This window comes from Protopterus annectens, chromosome 7.part0 (assembly GCF_019279795.1).
Source record: "Protopterus annectens isolate FY-2018-M chromosome 7.part0, PAN1.0, whole genome shotgun sequence".
In the NCBI taxonomy this organism is placed as follows: Eukaryota; Metazoa; Chordata; order Ceratodontiformes; family Protopteridae; genus Protopterus; species Protopterus annectens.
Window position 1 is genome coordinate 1123603286 of NC_056739.1, and position 26613 is coordinate 1123629898.

The 26613-nt window shown below is 44.7% G+C and overlaps 1 protein-coding gene across 1 annotated transcript in view; it reads right to left on the reverse strand.

Moving 5' to 3' along the window:
• Positions 1-10514, reverse strand: part of HYPK (huntingtin interacting protein K) — a 93031-nt gene extending 82517 nt beyond the window's left edge. Inside the window, exon 1 of the mRNA XM_044077702.1 lies at positions 10310-10514. Coding sequence (XP_043933637.1) covers positions 10310-10471 — 162 coding nt within the window. The 5' untranslated portion in view covers positions 10472-10514. The remainder of the gene's footprint in view (positions 1-10309) is intronic.
• Between the last annotated feature and the right edge of the window lie 16099 nt (positions 10515-26613).

Genomic DNA, 26613 nt, shown 5'->3' on the forward strand with positions numbered 1-26613 from the left:
CCACATCATTTTACATAAAAACCAGTGTGCTGTCTGGTTGCTTGACAGGCACCATAAGCTTACAAAGCCAACGTAATGTCAGCAAAGTTTAACAAGTCTATGTATGCACGGCCATCCACATCTTCAATGCAGGGTGTGCCTACAAATACCACCCTGCCTACAAATACTGTACATCAGGCTATCAACACCAAGGGTGTGGCAGCATGATCCTAACTTTGTAGGACCTGCTGCTGAGATGTTGGGCGTGTCCGCACCATTCTACTCTATGACACAAACACATGTGACAGACGTGACTGCATTTCAAACCTTGCTTCCATGGTGTCTCCAAAAGCAATCATTACATATGGCAACAACCATTATGCCAACACACACAGCTCACATCCTGCGCGCACACACACACACACACACACACACACACACACACACACACACACACACACACACACACACACACACACACACACACACACAGCTTCTTACCAGATACATTACCAGACACCTCAGAAAATCCCGTGTCTGGAATGCACACTGCATGCACCACTCTCTGACCAGTCAAACACCAGAGGCACCACTCTGACCAGTCAAACACCAGAGGCAAAACAGAACCACACCTCTTAGTCATAGGAGATTACTTAATGAGACACATTGGATGCCTATGTCAAGTGATTACATATGGGAAAGATCAGATAGCTGTCTGTGGGTTGACACAATAGGCCTTGCCACATATTACCACAAATCAGTTAATGTTGACATCATAGTTCCTGCAGGTGTACTGATGATGGACATATGTCACCAGCCTGTATGCAGACAAATGAATGAGCTTAGCCAGTCTAGGTCTCTCATGGGTATGCACATAGCTTTCAGCTGCAGTTGACCCTCACCTAAGATAATGGCTCCATACACACGGAAACTGATGGAAGTCAATAACTGCCTTAACATGTGGTGTCAGTGTAAGGAGATGATCTACATGCCTGCCTGAGATGCCTTGCTCAGACATCAATGCTTCAGTGATGGTCTTCATCTCTCATCCCAGAGATTTGGAGTACCATCTAAAGCTGCTGACACCGCCACAATGCATCTTAGATGCACTGTTCAGGGAAAAGTTGGCAATGAGACCACCATCTTTATACAACATCATGGTTATGCTGCTACACACTAGGTATGGCAACACTAAACCCCACTCTGTGGAAGGTGTCCCCACCCTGGATTATGCAGACGTGTGCAGTCAATGACATATGGTTCAAGGCTGTGAACAGCACTACAGCCACACCAGAATACAAATCCATCTATATCTTCAGACGTCAAAATTACCGTGTTCACACGGTAATGCAGGTGCCAAGCAGTACTGGAAGGGCACATAACCAAGCAATAGCTGCCTACAGGAGAAGCTCCATGAATCCAAACACCAGACACACATTGTGAGTATTTGTATGTACATGTGTCTATCAAGATACATTACACCGTGGTTTGGGGCGGCATTAAGTGACCACCAACTGTGTTGCTTGGTCGTGCTGCAGCTCACTTGCCCAAAGGTTAGTCCACATCCTTAACTACAATGTCCTAGAGCAGTGCTGTGACATCCCCACAAGGGGAATCAACGTACTGCGTGTGTTTACCAATATGGGTGACCACTGCAACCTCCAATGTGAAGTCCTCCCTGGTGAGATCAGACATACATTTCAACAAAGCCATTGATTACTGCCTGTGGGATGATTTACATAGCTTGACTGCACCTCTCCTCTCAGATGGGACAGGCAAGTATGCAAAGCTCTACACATATGCATTATGCCAGCAGCATTACAACTGCATAAACTCGGCCATACCCGACAGGAGGAACACAGGCTCCTCATTGCACAGCAAACCTGCCTGGTGGACAACTGCCATTAGCAGGCTGTACAATAACAAGTGGACACTAACATTTGGGGTGAGGAAGCACTCCCCCCAAAATGGAGGCACAACCTCCTCAGCTAAAACAAGCACAGTGTTGTGTAGACAGCAAGTGACAAAATTAGCCACCCACACAAAGCAGAACCACAACGCACAGTGTAGTTACATGTGTAACGTGTAAAGGACAGGCCCAGATTGTTGAACTCAATGATGCCACATAATGGATCTGCACTCCTAGCTAACCTGTAGTCCTGTTGTCAACTTCACTCCCCTGTCCCCACCACATCTGGCACATGACATTCCTACATGTCCCATAACTTCCATCTCTACATTGCAGGTCACAAATGGTCTCTCTATGGAGGATAAATCAACTTTGTTTTGTAATAAAGAAGGATTAAAAACAAACGACCAAAATTAAATAAATCCACAGATGAATAGTGAAGCTAGGAACCACAGAGGACACAATCCAATAATCCAAGATAGATGATTTAGCACTTTCGTCAAAGTGAAAGACTTCATCAGAATAGCCATGTTTGCTAAAATACATCTTTAAATAACCCACCCCCAAATCACAGTGGTTAAAAGAAAAACATCACTTCCTCCAAAAAATAATAAAAAAAAAACTTATTTTTTTAAATATTTGATATACTGCTGATAAAAAATGCTTGCACATAACAAAAACAGCACAGATTGCACATTCTTGATAAAAAAAATACTTGCACATTACAAAAACAGCATAGATATTTGATATACTTGCTGATGAAAAATTATTGCACATAACAAAAACAGCATAATTGCACATTCCTGATTAAAAAAAAAAAAATACTTGCACATTACAAAAACAGCATAGATTTCAGTTAAAGTATTGAACTAATAGAGACTCTTGTCATTGAGTCCAGAAGTCTGACAGGCCATTTGTTCTAATCTGCCACTTAATCTCCATGAACTCTAAAAATTCATCCAAGGGACCCCCCCCCCCCCCGAGGGACCAAATCAACTTGCTCCAGGATGAAAAATTTGAAAGCATGCAATGGGTGAATGCTGATATGCCTGTACAGTGTACTGCTTTTGTTCTTATGTTTAATATATATATGCTGGTAAATTCTTTGTCTCAGTGCCCAGATTGTTTTTCCTACATAGTAGGGTGTCGCAAGAATCATAATGTAACATGAACAAATGTAACATGAACAACTCCTTTGGAGTAACAAAAATGTTTCCTACATGTAGTGACGTACCCATAACTTTTGATTTTAATTTTGTCAGTCAGTCCTATACGGGGCACTGTGGGCACCTACCACATCTGTAACTGCCATCCTGATCGGTTTTTATGTTGCATCTTTCCAATAACCCTTCCAGGGAAGTTTCCTTTTTGTAAACAATCTGCGGCCTCTTGCCCAGTTTATTATGGACATCAATGTCCAAACTAAAAATTGCTCAGAACTTCACCACAATCTCTTTGTAGTCGTAAAAAGGCAAAACAAGTGCCCTGCTAAATATATTGGATTTCCCCTTATGCGAAGGTCCACTCAACCCAAGAAATAATAGCGGGCTAAAATTACCAAGTTCTCTCTTGGTAATAACTTCATCCGCTCTTAATTAACATGTTCTTCAATACCCCACATTCTCTTAAAAAATCATCAAGTTGTGAAACCATCCTGGCTAGCCTGATGTACTGCCCTGCCCTTTAAGCAGTGCCTTCTTTTGATGTACAGGGTGCCAACTAGAAAAGTGTAACAATGAGTTGGAATATGTTGGCTTGCAAATGTCTTTGTTCATAGTGAACCTCAAAAAATTGTGGTCCCATTAATGAAGGTGAAAAACCTATTCAGGTCGTTTTCACCTCCTTTCCAGAAAGGGACAATATCCTACAGGTAGTGCATACAGAGCACCCAGACATCACTGAATTCAGAGGTCCTAATGAACAAATCCTTCCATTGTGCCAATACAATGCTGGCACACAGCATGCACCCATAGCGACACCAGTTCTTCGTTTAAACAGGTGTCCCTCAAAGCTGATAAAGTTTTTCTTCAGGACAAGCTCTGTACATGCCCGAATGGTAGTCCCATGGTCAAAAGATGTCTTCATTCAAAGATAATCATAAAACCATTCGAGCCTTTTGTCATGTGGGATCACAGAGAACAAGTCACACATATCAACGACAAATATCAGTCTTCGGCAAACATTTCAGGTTTAATTTTCCCTAGAAAATCCCAAGAATATCTAATAATGGATTCTCTCCCATCCAGTACAGGTTTGACCTTATTGTCAATGTATTTCACTAGGAAAAACATCTTAGAGGCCTTGGCATCCACTATAGGGCGAAGGGGGGGGGGGGAGGAATCCCGAATATTGTTGGGATCCTAGGATGTTTTATATACAGGTACTCGTGTATCTATCGATATCTGACCATTAAGTAGCAGTTGTTCAATATGCAAGTCAATGTTTCTGTAAGCGATGTTCAGTTCATTGCGAGAGACTTCTACATATGTATCACTGTATAAAAGCTCCAACATCCTGTTATAATCATCAAGACCCATCACTACTATTCCCGCACCCTTGTCCCGTTTCATAATCTGGTCTGTCTACAGTCCAAAATGTCCTGTAGGACCACTGCCTCACTTTTAATCAAGTTGTGATGTATTATTAGGATTCCTGTTTTGCATCAGCCCCCTGATTTCTTTGTCACATAACATCTCAAAAGTTTGTACTGTGGGGTGTACAGGAGGCATAAAGGTACTAGGTCTACAGAGTGATACTTGGTTCAAGGCCAGATTATCTGAAGAAAAATGTAGTGCTAAGTTCAACTTCCTAGTGTATAACTTAAGTTGTATAAAAGTGTCGACAATATTAAAATTAGTAGCAGGGAGAATATTCAAGCCTTTAGAAAAAAATTCAGCCCATTCCATAGTGACCATCATCCGACTGTAGTTATAAATACTAAAATCACCAGCCAAATTCTCAATAGTACAATCGGCATTAATCAAATTCTCCACTGAGGCTCACTGCCTCTGGTAGTTGTTCCTTCTCCCCCTGCATTGGCCCTGATAGTTGTTCTGATAGTTCTGCCCATATCTCCCATTGCCCTGTCTCTCCTGCCTCTGTTTTCTCAATCATTCTGACCTCCTCAGGCAGAGGGTCTAAAGGGGTATCAGTACATGTGTTACTAGGTTCAGAATTGTCAGCATTGTGTTCCTCATACCTATACTGCCACCCCCCTTGTTGACCCTGGGGGGGGGGGTCTGGGTATGCTCTCCCCACCTCATAGTCACCCACGTCCCTTAGTTGTGGGTGAGTTATTTAAAGATGCGTTTTAGCAAACATTGCTATTTTGACGAAATCTTTCACCTTGACGAAAGTGCTAAATCAAAAAAGGTGACTACTGGATTGTGTCCTCTGTGGTTCCTAGCTTCACTATTCATCTGCGGATTAAAATAAAGGAGGACTGGATTTTTGGTTCGTGGGTGCTATTTGACCCAGGTGGACCCATTGACATTTGGCGTGCTATTTGACCCAGGTGGACCCATTGACATTTGACGTGATTGTTGTACATTTTTTTTATATTCCTGAATTAACCTTACACTATTTTTTTGGTGATTTAGCCAGATCCCATACCAGAAGTGCCAGTTGGCAAAGAAGGAAGATCTTGTCCCCCCACCCCCGTTAACATACCACAACTGTGGTATTGCCTGTGAATACCTTGACAAGCCCTGGAGAGAAGAGGATGAAAGACCCGAAGAGCCATTAAGAGCTGTCAGCTCTGTCGATGTGCTCCTTTTGCTGACGAAGCAACTGCACTCCCTGAACCTTCAGGGAGACAAAATTAACTTTGTTCCCCATCCCACATCTGAAGCACCTGTGAACAGATCCGGAGATGGAAGAGGAGAATGAAAAGGGAGCCCCAGATTCAGCAACAACTGCTGAATACACCACAGAAGTTTCTTCTTGAGTCAAGGGAGAAGAAGAACTATAAAAAGTCTACAGGATGCACATGTTGAAGCCACACCAACGTCATAAACCACTGGAACTTCCTCATGTGGAGTTTGGCCACAAGGAGCATCGGAATGGTGGAAGCCAAGAAACCCAGAGCTCTCAGACATTCCCTGGCTGAAATGGAGGACAGGGGGAAGAATACTCTGAAAGTAAGAAATGAGAATCAAGGTCTTTGGAGGAGGTAGGGATGCCAGCATTGGCACCATCTGAATCCTGCAACCCAGAAAGCCATGATCCTGAGGAGGTGTCAGGGAAGACTTTTTGAAGTTTATTGTGAACCCCATGCTCTCAAGAAGAGAAATAGTTCATAGGTAGATACTAGGCTATTGGCCCTAGGGCTTATATAAGCCTAGCCAAAAAGGTACCCTGGCTTTCGCCACCCAAGAAAATCATTTTCCTATGTCCTTGTCGAGCAGAGTCACAGAAGTGATCCCCGGGGTGAAATTAAGATTTCTGCAAAAGGACTTCTAGAGAGGATGCCTGAATCTGCAGGTCGTCCAAGTAAGGAAATTATTTGGATCCCTTGAAGCCTGCAAAAAGCAACCACAGAAGTGAGGCATTTGGTGAATAACCCTGGGGCAGTAAAATGGCCAAAGGGTAAAGCATAGAACTGGAAATGCCAGGAAGCAGAGGAATGCAAAAACTTCCTGAAACAAGGATGGAATCATAATATGGAGATAAGCATCCTTGAGATCCAGAGACAAGGCCTGAGGAAGCAAGACAGGAAACAGGGCACCTTCAGAAAATTGTTTATATGAGAGAGGTCTAGAATCGGTCTCCACGTACCCTCTTTTCTGGGCACTAGAAACATTCTTGAATAAACCCCCTTCCCTCATGTGGGACACAGGCACCTCTTGAACAGTACCCCGAGACAGATCTCAAAGATCCTCTGGGAAAAGTTGTTCCCGAGGAGGCTGAGGAATGCCCATAAAAGGAGGACGTGAAACCCACACCATGAATTACCTCTTGACGAAATGACCGACAGAACCCAAGAATCATGGGTGATTCGAAGCCAAATAGAGAAAAAAAGGTTTGGAGAAACAGGAACGTGGTTGGGAACAGATGGGAGTCAGACAGCACCTGGTTTGTCAGGAAAGGAAGGCTTTTGAATTTCTGCAGCCCGAGTGGCCTTAGCAGGAGGAGTCAAGTTTACAACCCTTTCTACGTTTTGCAGGAGAGGGGTTTTGCCTATGAACAAAGGCTGGCTTAGAAAGACAGTTTCTATGAAATTTACGCACAGGAGAAACAAAACCATGTTTAAGCTTCTGTAAGGCCTTCCCCTTAAGAGACAAGCACGCAGCCGCTTCCACAAAGAAAAAAAATATTATCCAGAGGAGCAGCCATCGACTTAGCCTTAATATCATTAGGTAAAGGTTGAAGCCTTAGCCAAGAATACCTCCTCAGTACTGAACCAAAAAGCAGCAGCCCTAGAAGAGGCATCTGCTACATCATAACTACAGTGGATACTTGAGAGGAAGTCCCTAGCAAGGAAAGGGCAGAAGATTTACTCTCAAGTGTCTGAAAGATCACAAAAAACCTGACAAGCCTGAGAAAGAAAAGCCAACACATACCTAGATAAGAGTCTAATTAATAGCCCTAAAAGCTACGGTAGCTAAAGTATAAACCTTCTTAAACAGCCTATCCATGGTTTTGTTGTCCTTGGCAGAAGAAAGTAACTTGGATGAAGGAAACAATTGAGACAGCTTATCAGAGGCTACAGACACCACAAAGGGGTCAGCAGCATGACAATTTGAATAAACAGGAACTGTCCACAGGCACCCTATAAAAACATACCAGACTTCTTGGAAGCAGGGGACAGAGAATCAGGCACTTTACTGGATGTTTTTTATAATGCATCTAGTAGCCAAGAAAGTAGGAATCACCACAGGTTTAGGAGATTCCATCTGCAGTAATTCATAGTACCTCTTATGGATAACAGAAACCAGGGACAACTCCACTTAATTCCATCAGCCTAGAGATAGTGTCCCCAAAGGAAACTTCATCAGGAGGACTATCTGGACTGTTATATTCCTCCTCCTCAGCACCTGTAATCCAAAGGAGAAGGAATTTGGGTAGAATAAGTGATTCTTTATCAGTATCTAAATCTTTCTCAGAAGAATTCAATTTCCTGGGCCTTTTATGAGAAGAGGACCAAGGAGAAGCAGGAACCAAAACCACCTGAAGAGGCCTTAATGACAGTAAAGCATTAAATAACCCCTAAAAAAGGCCTGCCACTCACTTTCTGGATCTCTAGGAGCAGAAGAAACGTTTAAGTTTTCTTTTTTAAAAGAACATCTGTCCTAGAAAACTGAGAAGGTTCTGACTCAGAATGGCATTCCACAACCGCAGTAGGAACTTCTTCCCAATAAGAAACTGTTTAAGAGAGGTCTAGGGAGATTCCGCAATAAACTGCTGTTCCCCCTGAACACGCAAAACGAATGCCTGCAAAGCCTCATCGAAAGTGCTGCCCGCTAGATCCTTGCTGGCCTTCAACCTGGACATGGCAGAGAAATCCAACACAGCCAGGCAAGTCTCTGGTTTTGTAACCACCTTGGGAGAAACAACTAGCACAGGCTTTACAGCAGAAGATTCCGGTCTTAACTTTTTCACCTTCTCAGACGGCTGACCCTTGGGGCAGGAAATTCCATTCATAATATCTTTAGCAAGAAGCTTAAGGTCACTGATTATCAAGATACAATGAAAGGGAAGAAAGGAGAAAGGCTACTATGAATGTTTTTTCGGACTGACAACTCGAACAAAACGTTTGGTTGTTAGAACCTCCTAGTCAAACTTATCGTGGCGGTCGTTATGGGGAATCTGTCTCCCGCACTGGCATTTACCCATCCTGGATGATATTAACCCCCCCCCCCCCCAACAAACAGCACAAAACAAAAATCAAAAGAAGAACAAAACTTCAACTGGGTACTTATCTGCAATGGTGAGGACTTCAGCAAATGGGAGTAATCACCGGAATTGCAACAAAAAATGGATGGAAGCAAACAGACCAACTGTTCAAAACAGCACTTGAACTGGTGGCAAAGAAGTTCTGAGGATAGTACGCCTGAACATCACTGTTATGTCCTACGTGGCACGAGGAGTGCTTAGGTGACAAATGGCAGCCTTTGGTCGATTGGCCGGACGATGGGCTTCATGGCAGGGAATCCCATGAGTTAAGAATACTGCAGTGGTGAATGTAAAGACATCTTGAGGTCCACTTGAGAGAAGAACCAGTAGAGAATGAGACAGGTGAAACATGATAAAAAAACAACATTCCGTGAAGAATCCAACAACAGACACGGAATAATACAAGAGGTCAGCTAATACAAGAGTGCTGCAACTAGTATGGAGTTTGTTAACCAAAGGTAGGAGGTCATTTTTAATAAGTTTTTTGAACTTTTGGGAGGTACATGCCTACTTGACATCACTAAGGAGTGTGTTCCAGGAGGCGAGGGCCCAGTTTACAGAGGGAATACACAGAGTGAAAGAGAGAGGACAATATAAGAGACAACCTTCAAAATTATATAGTGTGACATTCTTAGCACACCAATACTATACATTACAAAGAGTTGGGAAACAGTTTTCACCAAGCAGCTTAAATGCTAGTGTGTTAAGGAGTAGGAAAACTCTTCTGCTTTTTGCGCAACCAGGACTGCATCTTAGATTTTCCTTCAAGTACAGATATTCTACTGTATGACTGAAAGGTCAATGGGGCATAGCCTGGTGGACCTGAAGGAAGCCAACCTCCTTGCTTATTCCAAGTCAGCCCAGCCAGCACTCAAAGTCCTGATTTTCACAAGGGAGGAAGCCAACCTCCTTGCTCATTCCACATGTCAGCCCAGCCAGCACTCAAAGTCCTGATTTTCACAAGGGAGGGCATACCGATTGATTTGCTTATACCATCTGGGTACTTACCCCCAAGGATAGGCTCACCCACTACATCAGCAACAAAGGTAACTAATCAAACTTATGTCATCTGGGTAGTAGTCTGATCTTCGTACCTACACGATACACTGCTTATTTATTTACTTGTTAGCCAACTAGTTTGGTGGGCTTGTTTTGGGACCTTGTTCATCCAGGACTCAAGCACACGCGTGTGCACACAATTAAATCTATACCACAATGTTTAAAGAAACGAATAAAAATAAATAGTTTTTCCAATAACAATTAAAAAATACAAGCAAACGCATTTATCACTGGTGAAAAGTTGCAAAATAGTTTTCTTTGAAGTAATAAGCCCTTCTTTCATTAGGCTCTGACGTGAAGAGTAAAAAAGCCAACAACGGTATTATAATACTCTAACTATAAACAAAACACACCCATTATTTATCGTAAACAAAAGGAAATGTTGACAACATGCCAATTCTTACTACTCCCAGTATTCCTGTTGCTGTCATTTCCCCATTTCCAAACCTAATTACCCCCCCTTTTTACCGTCTCCAAGTTAGAGCTCTGAATCTCCTTTTCTTCAGCATAATCCGTGACACGTTCCAAATCTGCTGCACCGCTGTCATGTTTACGGGGTTTCTCAGTAGGGCGCTCAGTGCAATTTTCCTCATTTTCTAATTCCAACTCAACATCACCCTCAGCCGCCATGATAATTGGAAACAGTACGACAGATTTACACGTGGGGCTTACTTCCTGTGTCTATTTATTTGATCCCGCCTCTTGAGTATATATTTTAATTGATCCGCCTACATGACAAATACGGCATGTATACTAACTGTTTATATAAAGTCTTACCCCTGTACAACATTTCTTATTACTGAAATATGTGTTGAGTGATTTTTACGGATCCTAGAGTATACGCTTTGTGAATGCGGCGAATTCCTATGTATCATATCGTTCCGGATGTAAACTTTTGATGCACAGCTATCACCTATTTCGTGGTGGCGCCTTCACAACAGTTTTACAGAAATACAAAAACTAGCAGTTACTACTGTTAACAAATAGCATTAAATCAACCATATTATCAAATGAATTTATAGGAGAAATTAAGTTAAATGGTGTGCCTTCCTCATTTTGCAATTGCTTGCCACATGCCTCTCAACCTGTTAGTACAACAATTCTGGACAAATACACTGGGGGAGGGGGTGTCAAAGACCCCAGATCATGGTCAAAGTTTAAAAAAATTTCACTATGGCACAGTGGTGCAGCGGTAGCGTTGTTGCCTCACAGCAAGAGGTTCACATGCCTTCGCTGAAGGTTGAACGTCGAGCTGGTACCTCAGCGTTCGTAAAAATCTACTGCCAATCATTAGCGGACCGGAGTTCCGCCGTGGTGACCCCTAACCGGGAAAAGCCGAAAGACAACAACAACTTGTAAATTTAAAAAGTCACCAATTAGGATTATAATCACGCAATAGTGTAAGACGTAATAGTTTTCATACTAAATGCTCAGAAAAGGTATGTAAATAGAAAACCTGTTGTTCTAGACTTCTAGTGAATTAGAGTAATATTTAAACGTGTCCTTCATGGGAAGTCCTTTTTGCCCCCCAAACCTCTCGACTGCCCCTATTTTGCAGGAACATGCCTATTTTCAGGCCTGATTTACACATGCTGTTCCTATTTTGGAGGTATTGTCCCTGTTTTAAGGGTTGATTTACCCCTTCACACAATTTACTGAATTACCCCTCCAACGTTTGAGTTTTGAAGCTGTTTAATACACAGACACTTTCTGTGATAGAATTTTGCAGTATAGTTAAGTCTACAGATTTTATACTTTCTTTCGTTTATTTATTGACATTTGATTACTGGGAAATTTGAACTGGGTAGGAGCCCATTTTCAGCCGAGGCCAGGGAGAAAAAGCTCCAAAGTATTACAAAACATGTTAATAATAATAATTTTACAGCCTTTAAAAATAATAAGAAAAGCAAATACAGTTTAAATAATTATACAAAATTAGACATAATATTAAGAATATCTATTACAGGCCACAGTGGTTAGAGTTGTCGCCTCACAGCAAGAGGCTCTCCAGTTCGATTCTCAGCTGGAGCGCCTTCTTTGCAGAGTCTGCATGTTCTCCTTGCGGTCAAGTGACCTTTAAAGACATGCAGGTACCGAGAGTGTGTGTGTGTGTGTGTGTGTGTATGTGCGTGTGTGTATGTACCATCTGTGAAGGTTGGGGACTGGGCTGGCAAGGTGACATCATAAAAACTTCACTGCAAATCAGTCTGTGGACTGGTGATCTGCTGTGGTGACCCCTAACCCGGAAAAGCCGAAAGACATTGGGCAGGATTCACAAAGGCTTGCACGGAGTCTAAGAGTAGTGTAAGACTCCATGCAGCCTTCGCGATTCAGGAACAGCCCTAAAGTCCGTGTAAGAGACCAGCTAAAACGTCTCTTACACGGAGTGGGCGTGGATATGCTAATCACCTCACTTGCAGCCGAATAGCATGCAAATGAGGTAGATTAGCGATCCAGGAAGCTGAAAGCAGCCCGTGTAAGAGCCGTTTTAGCTGCAGAAATGTACTCGGTTGACAACTGAGTACGTTTCTGCAAAAAACACAATGGAGCCATGTCAGCTCCAAATAAAGGGTGGATATGTGTCAGACAGCATGCCAATGGCCAAATATGTGGCCATTGGCAAGGTACCCTGATGCAAATCTGAGAAATAAATATTTTTTTTCGGCGATCGCCGGTGTTTAAACGCAGCGCAGCCCCGCGCAAACGGGTTGCGCTATATAAAACATAAAACTGAAGGTTATAAACCCACAAATGTGGGTCTTATGCAATACATGGATTTACAATGCAGGAACCAGCAGACCAAAAACAACATAGCCACCGTTTAGTGGTTGCTAAGGGGGGAAGCTGAGTCTAAGACATGTAACTAAGCATTAGTAGGCAATCTGATGCAAATGAGTGTTAGGATACTGAATTCCACTGTCACATAGCAAATGAGCACATTCTGAGTAGTGTAAGAGTTACATAAGGGGGAGGAACAGAGTAGGAGATAGGTGACATCACAGGGGGGAATGGCAGAAAGAAATGCAGTTCATTGGAGGTCAGTGTTACATGACAGATGTCAGACACATATCATGGAAAGAGGAGTGCCACAACATAAGCATAGGAAAGTCAAGAAATGGAAGGTGTACACTGTTGCCTACACCAAAGTTTCTTGCTGGGTGTGCATGCGCACGTGTGCACGCCATGAAGCGCGAGTAGGACAGTGTGCGCTCGTGTAAGGCAGACTGAGCATGTGGGAGCCTGTTGGTAGATGTTTAACACTGTTTGCGCTGGTGTGCGCGCGTTTTAACCCGAATAAGCAGATTCTGAACCGTGTAAGCATGTGTGCGTGCGTGTAAGCCACTCTGAGCGTGTTTCTGCTAGTATGCACGCTGCTCCCCCCTGAGGAAACATTAAGGAAAAAGGAAGCAACAGAATTCGTAGGAAGCTAGCAGGGAATACTGCTGGAGCTAGCCGGTGAAAACAATTAGAAGCAGGCAATTACACAGGCAGAATAGTAGCCCAGCCCAGCACTTAAAACTCTGCAAACAGCAGTGCAGGATGTTTCTCTCAAGAGACACTGCAAGACAGGAGTAAGCTATTAGAAGTGAAAACTGAAAAAGCTGAACTCAGGGCAGAAATGTTAGGGGCTGCCATAGCTGTCATAATGAGACATAGCCGACTTGCTGAGGGTGGTGACAATGCAGATGGTGCCAGACAACCCACAGTGAGGAGACGGAGAAGAGTGTACAGGCCCAGGGTCACCTACCACGGGTTACATGAGCTGGAGATAGTAGAGCGCTATAGAGTGGACAGAGAGCTCCTGCAGCAAATAGTTGAGCTGAGCAGGCCACGCCTCACACACAGAACCAACAGAGGGGAACCCATCCCAGTGGAAACCAAGGTATGTGTTGGCCTAAGAATACTAGCAACAGGTACTTTCCAAAGACCAACTGGTGATATGATGGGGATATCACAGGCATCAGCCTCCAGGGTACTGCACCAGTTCCTGGATGCCATGTCAGCACATGTCGGTGATCATGTATATTTCCCCAATGCCCGTGAGGTATTGGCCAGCAATATGCATCTCTTCCAGCAAATAGCGGAATACCCTGAGGTAGTGGGTGCAATAGACTGCACGCACATACCCATCAAAACACCAGCCGGTGAGCGGGGTAGGGCCTACATTAACCGAAAGGGCTTCCCTTCCATCAACTGCCAGGTCGTGTGTAATGCCCAGGGCATAATAATGAATGTGTGTGTTGGCTGCCCTGGGAACTACCATGATTCCCACATCTGACATTTGACGCAGCTGTACCAGACATTTGCCAATGGGGACATCCCACACGGACACCTAGTGGGGGATGCAGGTTATGCACTGGAGCCGTGGCTGATGACACCCATCAGAAACGCACACACACCTGAACAGGAACGCCATAATGAGGCACACGCACAAACACGTAATGTAATAGAGCGTGTGTTTGGGCTGCTCAAGTCACGGTTCCGGTGTCTGGACACATCTTGTGGAGCCTTGCAGTACACACCAACTACATGTACCCAAATTGTCATGGTATGTGCTATGCTACATAATATGATCTTGCGAAAACAGCTGCAGCAGGACCAGCATAGGGCTGGGCCAAACAGCCCCCCAACATTGCCAAGGCCATCACAGGCAGAGCATGACTCGGAGGAGGAACAACCTGAGCCTGCCCCAGTAGGCAGAAGGAGGCATGCCCAGTATGCCCTGGCCTTGGCAAAGAGGCAACGCATAGCACATACACTGGCTCAGTAGGAATCCTGGGAATGATACCCACTCTGACTCACTCAAATAATAACAGGGATGCCTAAAATGACATGACCTGCTCACAAACATGTACAGGGAGTGTAATATGCGCATCCGACAGAGGCAGCCCTGCAGCACCACCTGAGGCATGAATGCCATGTGTTAAGTAATGTAACACCATGTACTATATGCACACCTGAGGACCGTGACTAACATCCTACTCTCACCAAGCATCATGCCACAATATGACAATGAGATGATCAATTGCAATAATTGGCTGAAGTATTGCAGTTAGTCAAAGGGGATCCAATGTGTGCCAGCCTGGGATGACATGCTGAGCATGACATGATGCTCCACCTGCTAGGACTGGCGTGCACCTATCAGTGCAGGCCATATGAATACTGGCAAAGGCTGTTGTTACCCACAGCGTGCCCTGAATAGGTAAGGCTCAAAACACAAACCTGCCTCCATAGGTATCAGAAGGGATAAGAACCTAGATGTAATGCTACCCAATGCCAGAAGTCTAAAGAGCAAGATGCATGCAGTCTAAACTTACCCAGTATGGAGAATGTTGATATCTGTGCTGTAACAGAAAACTGGGTCAAGGCTCACAACAGCACCCTAACACTACCAGGTTACACCTCATACTGTGCTGTACAGCCTCAAAACATGGAACAAGCTACAAAAGGAGGGTGACTAGCAATAATTGTCAAGGATAACCACACCCCCATGTTGGTACCACAACAAGAAGCAGCATGGACTAGCCATGGTCAAGTAACAGTGGCTAAAACTGCCTCCCAGTTTATAGCCTGCTACAGACTACCATCCCAACACCAGGAACTGCACCTGGCCTATATTGGAATACATGAATATATCAAGTCCTCCAAACCACATTATATTGGGTGACTGAAAATACCCAGACATGGACTGGGAGCATTATACTAGCTCCAACACTGTAGGACAAAAGTTCATAGAATCCATAAACCAAAATGCCCAGGAACAACGTACCACTCCCACAAGAGGGGTAAGCATACTGGATGTGATAATCAGCAACATGGGTACTGGATGGCAAGATGAGAAGTGTATTGCTCACTGGTAAGACCAGACCATAGAGTAATCACACTGGATATACACATCCTGACCACAGTCCCTGGCCAGAAAACCACAGTGAAAAACACGTGTAAAGCAAAAGATGCACTCCTCCAAACTGATGTGGAATTCATTAAAGGCCCTGTGCAGGTGCAAAATATGGGCCACACCTCAGAACCTGTTATACAGGCATTCCATGAACACTGCCAGGAATGCTTGGATTATGCAATCCTAAATTAAAACAAGACACAATGCCATACACGCAGGCATCTGGCATGGTGGACTCCAGCCATTACCAAACCATGCAAGAGAATGAGGAAGCTACTACATGATAGAGCAAACATAAAAAAAGAAGTAATCACTGATCAGTAGTATGACAATAAAATATGTCCACACATACAATCCACTAAGGCCAGCTACAACAAGTTGAATCTGTGAATCTTGAGGCAATGTTACACCTGCCCCAAGTACACAGACAACCCTCAACTCCCCCCCAAGAAATACAAATATATGTGAGAGATGCGACCATTTATCCAAACTGGAGGCTAAGCTCCCTCAACTCAGTACTCACAAAACTAGTCAGGAAGAGAAGGTAACCACACACACCACAAACCCAGTCCCACATAGACCTATCACAACTGCAAACCAAAAACATAAACACAGAAAAACATTCCCGGAGGCCCGAATTACAAACACACCACACCAACAGAGGCCTCCAAAGCAGACACCCAATCAAACAACCTCCAAACATAGCACATGCAACACATAGTACACAAAGCTGGTGTGCCAAACAGTCACAGGCCAGAAGGAGAAACAACATGCCTGATACAGTTGTAATAGGTGACTCCATAGTGAGACACGCTGCTGTCCTGCAAACCAGACTGAACAAGGGAAAGGGTACAGTAAGCTGCCTGTAGGCTGCTACAATACGCCACATAACACAAGTATGCAGGTCACCCCAAAGCAAGTAGAAATATGATGCAGTCATAGTCCATGCTGGTGTGAATGACCTGTGATGTACCTCCCCGGACTACATGAAAAGAGACATAGATGAGCTCTCCAATTATGTAGTCCAGGCCGGTATGACACTGACTGTTTGCAGCATCCTACCCTCACCAAGAATGATGCCACAGTACAAACACAGAATGATCAGTTATAACAAGTGGCACAATTACTGGTGTCATTCCAAGAGGATCCAATGTCTGTCTGCTTGGGATGTCATGCTTGACAAGCCACGCAGCTGTTCCAGGGATGGCTTGCACCTGTTACCCCTGGGCATCTGGATATTGGATAAGGCTTTTGCCACCTCCATAGAGCCTTTCGTAGGCAAGGCTGAAAAGACTAACCCACCACCCTAGAAAACATAAGTGGAAGAAAACATAAGGGTAATGCTGACCAATGCCAGATGTGTAAACCTCAATATGCATGCTCCCGAGGCCCTCCCCAGTATGGAGAACATTGATGTCTGTGCAGTGACAGAAACCTGCTGCAAGCCTCCTGACAGCACACCAGCACTACCAGGTTATACCACATATCATGCGTTATGGCCCCAAAACCTGGAACAAAACATAAAAGGAGGGTGAGTATCCATATTCAGCACAGACACCCATACGTCCAGGTAACTGACAATGCACAAGGCATTGGAGTCCACCCATGTGCAACTAACCATAGGCAAGACTGCTGTACAGTCTGTAGCATGCTACAGACCACACTCTCACACACAGGAACCCCACCCAGCCATCCTGAAGACACTGGACAGTATGAATGTCCCACCAAATACCAAACAAGGTACTCACAAATTACCACATAGGTATATGTATGGAAGGAGTAATCAGGGACCTAGGGACACAAGTGGACAGTAACCTGTTATGTGACACTCACATTGCCAATGTGGCTAGGAAGACTGTCTATATTGGACACTGTATCATGAAAGGATTCACATCTACGTCAACAGAGGTCATTGTGCCCCTATACTGTTCTCTTATCAGACCCATAATCTAGTACAATGCCTCATTTGGGACGTACCTTACCTGACACCTGCAGCAGTTAGAAAGACCTCAAAGGTACCTCACCAAGAGGATAAAGGGTCTCAAATATATGTCATATGCTGCCTGGCTGTAGACACCCCAGCTGAATGCAGTCACATACTGCCTACACAGAGGCATTATATGTCTGTTGTACAAGGCCATGTCCAACACAGGAGTAATGGACATGCTCCACCCCAGAAAACTCAAAGCCATCGGAGCTGTGAGAGTGAGAGATGTCAACCTCAACACATAATGAAATAGGATGTGCTGGAGGGACAGATACATAACCCAGAGGCTCCCCACACCCTGGAACAGAATCCCACTCCATGTTAGGCAGAGCCCCTCACTGACACTCTTCAACAGGAATCTTGCCAAGTGGATGGATGATCGTAGATTTACACTGGGGGTCTTCACTGTGTCACGTCCAGACAGAGGCACAGCAAAGCAAATCATAAATTGCCATAATATTCACATAGCAAGGGGTGGCGAAAGCCACACACACTCTGGCTAGGCTTACAAATGCCCTAGGGTGGATAGCCTAGTATGAACCTATGAACCTATGAAGATACAAATTGTACAGGATACTAAGGATAATCCCAAGGCTTCCTCAAGTGATGGTAGGAACCATGTTGGGAATTCACAGATATGCTCTGAATCACACAAATATTACACACAACATACCAAACACACACACATATTGCCAACATACATCCTGACAGGTGCAGTGCAACCCCCCCCCCCCCCAGAATGCAAAATATCTATCCCAGCAGATTGCTGGCCCCCTGACATTGCAGATGCTGAGGTAACAGCCAGCATCTACAAAGCAAAACACACAGCAGCAGTGGTATGAGATGGTGTCCTGGGCTGAGTCCAACATGGACTCCAAGAAGAATGGAATGCCAAATCACACTACTGCTCAATGTCAGCCTTACCACAGGATATGTACCCAAAGAGCAGTGTACAACAACAGTGGTCGTTCTCAACAAAGGTGTTGCCTAAATGGATACTGAAAACTACCACCCCAGAATCCTGAGAAGCTCGGTCTGCACAGCTATGGATAGGATCAGCATGCACCGCAGACATAAAGATATTGGGGACCTACTGACACCAGACCCTACCCAGTGTGGCTTTCTTAAGTGCAGATCCTGCCCCTAAACATGTTTGACTCATTTGAAACAGTCATTAAGGTCATTGATGAGGGCAATGTGGTCCACACAGCATAGCTGGACCTTGCAAAGGCTTCCATACAATACCCTACGTGTTCATTATAGATATGCTCACCAGCTTAAATATAAACCCCTATGTCAGTAGAGTGGTTGCAAACCAGACCAAGGAAAGAACTGACATGGTCAGACATGCTGCACCCATTTCAGACTACAAACCAGATATAACTGGCATCCCACAAGGCTTGGTCCTGGGACCTCCCCGTTTGGTATATATGTCCCATAGGTACAGGCCAACATGGAAGGACTGTGTCAACATGTTTGCAGAGGACTACAAACTGCCCACCATATCTGACCCTCCAGCTGACACAAGCATCCCACAAAAGGGCCACATAGAAACAGACAACTGGTGCCATAGCCATGTCAGCAAGCTAATTGCAGAAAAGTGTATAGTCAACCCCCGTGGATATACAGTAAGTGCCCACCAATTACCACATAGGTGTTAACCCATTACGTACTTAACATGTAATGAGAGACCTGGGGACACAAGGTGATAGATATCCTGCATTGGACAAACATGTGGCTGTAGTGTTTACAGAATACATACCATATACCCACCTAATCATGAAGGTTGTCAGATTTAGATAAGGGGAGGTCATTGTGGCTCTGCAGTCATCCTTCATCAGTGTTACAATTGACTACAATAGCCCCTGTGGGATGTACCTCAGCAGACACCTCCATCAACTGTAAAGTCCCCAACAGTACCTCACCAGGAGTATCAAAGAGTTGAACAGATGCCATGTGTTGCCTGATTAAACAAACTGCAGCCATACTGCCCACCCAGAGGCAAGCTGTGCCTGATGTATAAAACCATGTCCAAGCTGGAATCAATGAACATGCTGCACCTTGTACAATCTGAATGGCAGTGAGCTATGCACATGAGAGACCTGAACCCCAGCACTGACATACATAGGACAAGCTGTACTGCATGATCCATAACACAGAAGCCACCCCCACTCATGAGTAAACTCCCAGTACAGGTTATCCATAGAGTCACTCATCAATTCTCCTCAAGAGGAATCTTGATGAGTGGATGGGAGATGGTAGGTTTACCCTGGGTATCACTGTTATGTCACAGGTAGACAGAGGCACAGTATACTAACCATGACATATGTCATGGCAAACTCCACTTACAATGTGTGTTGAAGGACAAACACACTCTCCGACTAGCATTAGAAATGGCCTAGGGCACATCGCTAGTGTTTGCAAATGTACACCTATGTTGTGGAATACACTACCAATGTTGGACAAGCCTGGTTTAAGTAGTTCATATCTGAACATAATGCAACATGGTCAGATGTGCACAACTGGCCCCTATCCAGGCTGTTGTGCTCACTATGGAAATGTAAAGCAGTGATAGGACTAAAGCCCAGGATACTGTCCACCACAGTGAAAGTACTGAACCAGTACACTATACGGTACTACAGTGTTAGGTCAGTATGAAAGGATGTTGACAACTGTATGCAAAGTATCCCATGCAAACCCTGCAGGCACAGTATAATCCCTGTTGTGTTCACACACAAAGCAGTTGGACAGTAACTACACAACATGACACAAAACACACAACCATAAACGGGCGATATTTGTTGAAGTTCACACTCATCCACAAATGTGGTGGGCTGCAGAGTTCAACATATGGAAAGCTCACACTGGGCATGCTCGCACACTTTGATAAATGAGACATATGTCAGACAACATGCCATGGGAAGGCTGAACTGGGCATGCTCACACACTTAGGCCAAATCTCAGTTTAGCAATTGGCCACACATATCTGGCATTTGTACGTGTTATTCCAGGAACCAACCACATTACAGTAATCTGCCCAGTGCACACAGTTAAATGACTACAGAGACATACGTGATATAGTGGATCCCTCCCATATGCAAACATCTTCCACAGATACACAAGTTGTTCATACAAACAGGGAATGCTATGGCAATAAAGACCTGCAAACAGTCTATCAGCAACAAATAATGTGCATCTGACAATTAAACATATGGGTGTAGAGGTCAACACTAGGCTGTTTGCCCTAGGGAATGACAGCTTAGCCAGAGTGTGCTTGGCGTCTGCCTCCCAGTACAGTAGGCTACTGTGCCACTGTAAAGTAGGTCACATAAGGCACCGTGTGAGGCTAGTGTGCTGTGCCTCTGTCAAGCAGGGACACAGTGGAGATCCCAGGGTTTGAATTTGCTAAGCCACAGCCATGTTGTTGGTGTGTGCTGGAAGAGGGTTGCTGAGGACCTCTAACAGTAAGTGGGTGTCAATAACAGACTGAGGGAGCCTTATCTGCATTGTCTGGACAATTTCACTGTCAACACTGTGTCGTGATGATTATGAGGGATTGAAGTGTCATGCGGTACTGTTCCGAGATGTCCTCCCTCTGTGGGCTACTGCTCTGCAATGTATTAGCTCACTCTGTCTGTTGGACAGCTCATATATGGCTGGTGTATATCTGACAGGTGTCCTGTTGTGGAGCAGTCATGGGTATATTTGGGATAGCATGATCAATGCAAACCTTCCACATGCTCATAGAATGCAATTGTCAAGGATTATGCAGAGTGGCCTGTATACTCCCCCAGCATGGGTCCTTTGAAGTCTTCCACCCCAGTCTTCACAAGTGTAAAGTCTGCTTTTGATAAATACAGTTTGTTTGCAGTGACAACCTTGCCTGGGGTGGGGATGGGATATGGATGGCCAGGGAAAGGTGGGTATGGTCAGATATCAACAATGGTGGTCTACCTCTGGTGTGGAACAATGAGTACCCATGTTGTAGATGGTCAGGTGCAATATGTATTCCCCCTTGTGGCTGTGGTGAGTGGTTCTGCCATAGCACATGGACTCACAAATTGTAGTGGCTGTAGGGTAATGTTGTAGAGGCCTGAGTAGTTCCCACACACAATATGCCTGTACCTGACGTTAACAACTGGAATGGTGTATGTGCACACCTGCATATCTTGGCACTGTTCCCAGGGAAGCAAAGTGTGTGTCCTGGATGTGGGAGGGGTGGTCAGGACTGGTTGTGTTGTGTGTTACAGGTCCTGTGGTCAGGAAGCATGATATAAAACATAACCTGCCAGTGCGATGTGCATATCTGACCCTGACATAGGTGGCTGCAAATGCATATATATATGCTATCCTCCACCTGACAGGTAGTACTAGATGTACATACCTCTGTAGAAATAATGATGTCAGCACCCTATAAATACTGCAGGTGCAAAACAGATGCCCAGTAATTTGGATAGTGTGCTCTGCTAATGTGTCTCCCTCAAGTGTCATAATATAGTTAGGTAGGGGTTTGAATCCTGCAAATGCTGTGAGTGGGGTTGGTGTGTGTGCAAGTCTGTGTGAGGGAAATGTCCCTTTTGGCAACTGGGAAAACACACTACAGGATGCACATTCCCCTTTCTAAACACTGATGATGTCAGCACCCTATAAGTACAGCAGGAGAAGGGATACTTTACAGTAATGTGAATAGCACTCTACGCTAATGCATCTGTGTCAAGTGCCATAACATAGTTAGGTAGGGGTTTGAATCCTGCAAATGCTCAGTGTGTGTGGAGGGGGTTAGTGTGTGTGCAAGTCTGTATGAAAAAAATGTCCCTTTTTGGCAACTAGGAGAACACACTACAGGATGCACATTCCCCTTTCTAAACACCGATGATGTCAGCATCCTATAAGTACAGCAGGAGAAAGAAAACCTCCCACTAATGTGAACAGCATGCTCCGCTAATGCGTCCATCTCAAGTGTCATAACATAATTAGGTAGGGGTTTGAATCCTACAAATGCTCAGTGTGTGTGGAGGGGGTTAGTGTGTGTGCAAGTCTGTATGAAAGAAATGTCCCTTTTGGCAACTAGGAGAACACACTACAGGATACACATTCCCCTTTCTAAACACTGATGATGTCAGCACCCTATAAGTACAGCAGGAGAAGGGGAATCTCCCAGTAATGCGAATAGCACGCTCTACTAATGCATCTGTCTCAAGTGTCATAACATAGTTAGGTAGGGGGTTGAATCCTGCAAATGCTCAGTATGTGTGGAAGGGGTTAGTGTGTGTGCAAGTCTGTTTGAAAGAAATGTCCCTTTTGACGATTGGATGGGAGAAAGGAAATTCACCCCAGGGATCACGTCAGTTGCCCTGCTTGACAGGGGTCCAGGAAAGTAAATAATGTAGGAAGAAATAGCCAGGGAATTGTTATGGCTAGGCTTGTATAGGCCCTAGGGCTGATAGCCTAGTACCAACCTATGAACCTATGAACTAGGAGAACACACTACAGGATGCACATTCCCCTTTCTAAACACTGATGATGTCAGCACTCTATAAGTACAGCCGAATAGCACACTCCGCTAATGTGTCTGTCTCGAGTGTCATAACATAGTTAAATAGGGGTTTGAATCCTGTAAATGCTCAATAGGTGTGGAGGGGGTTAGTGTGTGGGCAAGTCTGTATGAAAGAAATGTCCCTTTTGGCAACTAGGAGAACACACTACAGGATGCACATTCTCCTTTCTAAACACTGATGATGTCATCACCCTATAAGTACAGCAGGAGAAGAAAAACCTCCCAGTAATGTGAATAGCGCACTCTGCTAATGCGTCTGTCTTGAGTGTCATAACATAGTTAGATAGGGGTTTGAATCCTACCAATAGCAAGTGTGAGTGGGAGGGGGTGAAAGTAGTGTGTGAGAAAACTGACCCTTTTGCCAACCAGTACAACACACCAGCTGCTGCATATTCCAATCTCTACACAGAGATGATGTCAGCACCCTACAAGTACAGCAGAAGATGGCTAATCTCTCAGTAATGCAAATAGCATGCTCTGCTAATGCGTCTATCACTACTGTCATAGCACAGTTAGTTATGGCTTTGGATTCCAGACATGCCACGTGTGTTTTTGTCACACAGAATGCCCATGTGTGTGGGTTGTTGTTCACAATAATGCATGACATCGATTAAACCAGTAATGGCAATGGACACAGATGATGTATGTGTGTGCCAAATACACATATGTACCTGTGACCTTCAATAGTTACCATGTCTGACGCCTGCCACATGTAAATACATGGTATTTGCACTGGATAACATTATGACTGTGGTCTTCTGTGCGGGTGCTGCATGTGGTATGTGTATATACAGTGTGATGTAGATGGTATCAACCTAGCACCGAGGGATACACATCTGGTCTGGGGCATATAGTCTACATGTTGTTGATGAACAGGTGCTGCATGTTTTCACCTGTTGTGGGAGTGGTAACAAGTTGTTCCATAGCAATGCAGTGACTACATGCTAGGAACCTTTCAGCTAGGGTGTTGTAGCTACAGTAATTCATCAGCATTCAGTAATATGTCAGCATTCCTGGTGAGGGTATGATGCCAACCAAAGTCAGGGTCATACCAGCCTGTGCCACATGCTCAGAGAGCCCTTCCATGTTCCCTATCATGTAGTCCAGGGAGGTACATCACAGGTCAGCCATAATGGCATGGACAATGACTGAGTCATATGTGTCCATGCCTCTGACTGACCTGTATGCTTGTGTTATGTGGTGGACCATAGTGCCCCACGGGCATATCACTGTGACCTTCACCTTGTCCAGCCTGGTGAGCGTGACCTCACTGTACTGGACAATAAAGGTACCTAACACAACTGTAACAGGTGTGTTGTCTGGCCATACAGGCTGTGACTGTTTGGCACACAGGATTTGTGTGCTATGTGTTATGTGTGATGTGTTCTGGCATAACATATGCCTGTGTGCCAGCTGCAGAGGTATCTGCCGCTCAGGCAGGATGCTATTCTTAGGCTCCACGAATGGCCCAGTGTGTTCACGTGCTTGTATTGCTGTCAGCGAAGGTCTACATCAGACTGGTATTGTAGTCACTGTAGTATTTCATGCCACCTGACAGGTTATGCCAGTACTGGGTTCAGAGTGCTTAGTCCCCAGTTTGGCTATGTGGTTCCATCTCATACATGTGTTGTACGTCCATGTGTAGGGGAGAGGGTTGACTGTGTACATGTGGCAGCAGTGACATTGCCACATGACCCACATATTCCAGAACTGTACCATAGAGGTGACTGACAACTGACCTTTGCACATGCTACCATAGCATTGTGATTGCCATGGTGATTAACAGCACATAGGGCCAATGGGGAACAAGGTACATAGGTTCATAGGTTCATAGGTTCATACTAGGCTATCTGCCCTAGGGCATTTATAAACCTAGCCAGAATGTGTTTGGCTGTCGCCATCCATTGTAAATTTATCTTGCTATGCCCTTTTTTGAGGTTAGTATACTGTGCCTCTGTCTAACAGTGACACAGAAGTGATACCTGGGGTAAACCTACGATGTCCCATCCACTCATCAAGATTCCTCTTGAAGAGAGTCAATGAGGGACTCTGCCTAACCTGGACTGGAATTTTATTCCAGAGTGAAGGGAGCCTCTAGGTTATGAATCTGTCCCTCCAGCATGTCCTATTTATTTCAGTGCTGAGGTTCAAGTCTCTTGAGCGTGTAGCTCAATGGGATTTGGATATTCTGAGGTGCAGCATGCCCATCAATTCCGGGTTTGACATGGCTTTATACATTAGGCACAGATCGCCTCTGAACAGGCGGTATGCCACTGAGTAGAGCTGGAGTTTCTTTAACCGGTCAGCATATGGCATCTGTTTGAGCCCTTTGATCCTCTTGGTGAGGTACTTTTGGGGTCTTTCCAGTTGCTGCAGGTGTCTGGTAAGGTACATCCCAACAGGGGCATTGTACTCAATTATGGGCCTGATGAGGGATGAGTAAAGAGGCACGATGTCCTCCCCTGATCTAGATGTGAATCCCTTCATGATGAGGTGGACTATATAAAATGTTTTTCTAACCACTTTGGCCACATGGTTATCAAATGAGAGATTGCTATCAACTTGAGTCCCCAGGTCCCTAATTACTTCTTCTGTACTTAATGGATTACCACCTATGTGGTACTTTGTGGGCACTTTGTTTTTGCCAAAGGGGATGACTATACACTTTTTGGCATTCAGCTTGAGGCCATGGCTCTGGCACAAGTTGTCTGTTTCTATGAGGCCCTTTTGGAGGATGCTTGTGTTGGCTGAAGAGTCGATTATGGCGGCCAGTTTGCAGTCATCTGCAAATTTGGTCAGCCACAGTCCTTCCGTGCTGGCCTGTACCTCCGATAAATATATACCGAACAAGAGAGGTCCCAGGACTGAGCCTTGTGGGACACCACTTGTAACTGGTTTGGAGTCTGGCATGGCTCCAGCAATTCTAACCATGTGGGTTCTGTCCTTGAGCCAGTGTGCAATCCATCTAGTGACATAGGGGTTTATATTTAAGCTGGTGAGCTTCTCTAGAATGCCCGAGTGGGGTATTGTATCGAAGGCTTTTGTGAGGTCCAGGTAGGCTGTGTGGACCACCTTCCCCTCATCAATGGCCTTGGTGACTATTTCAAAGAAATCAACCAGGTTTGAGAGGCAGGATCTGCCCTTAACAAAGCCAAACTGGGTATGATCCAGTGTCTGTAGGTCCCCAATATCTTTATTTATGAGGTCCATGATGATCCTTTCCATAGCTTTGCAGACCAAGCTAGTCAGGCTTATGGGGCGATAGTGTCCAGGATCCATTGAGGCACCACCTTTCTGTAGAGGGACCACTGTTGCTGTATGCCACTCTT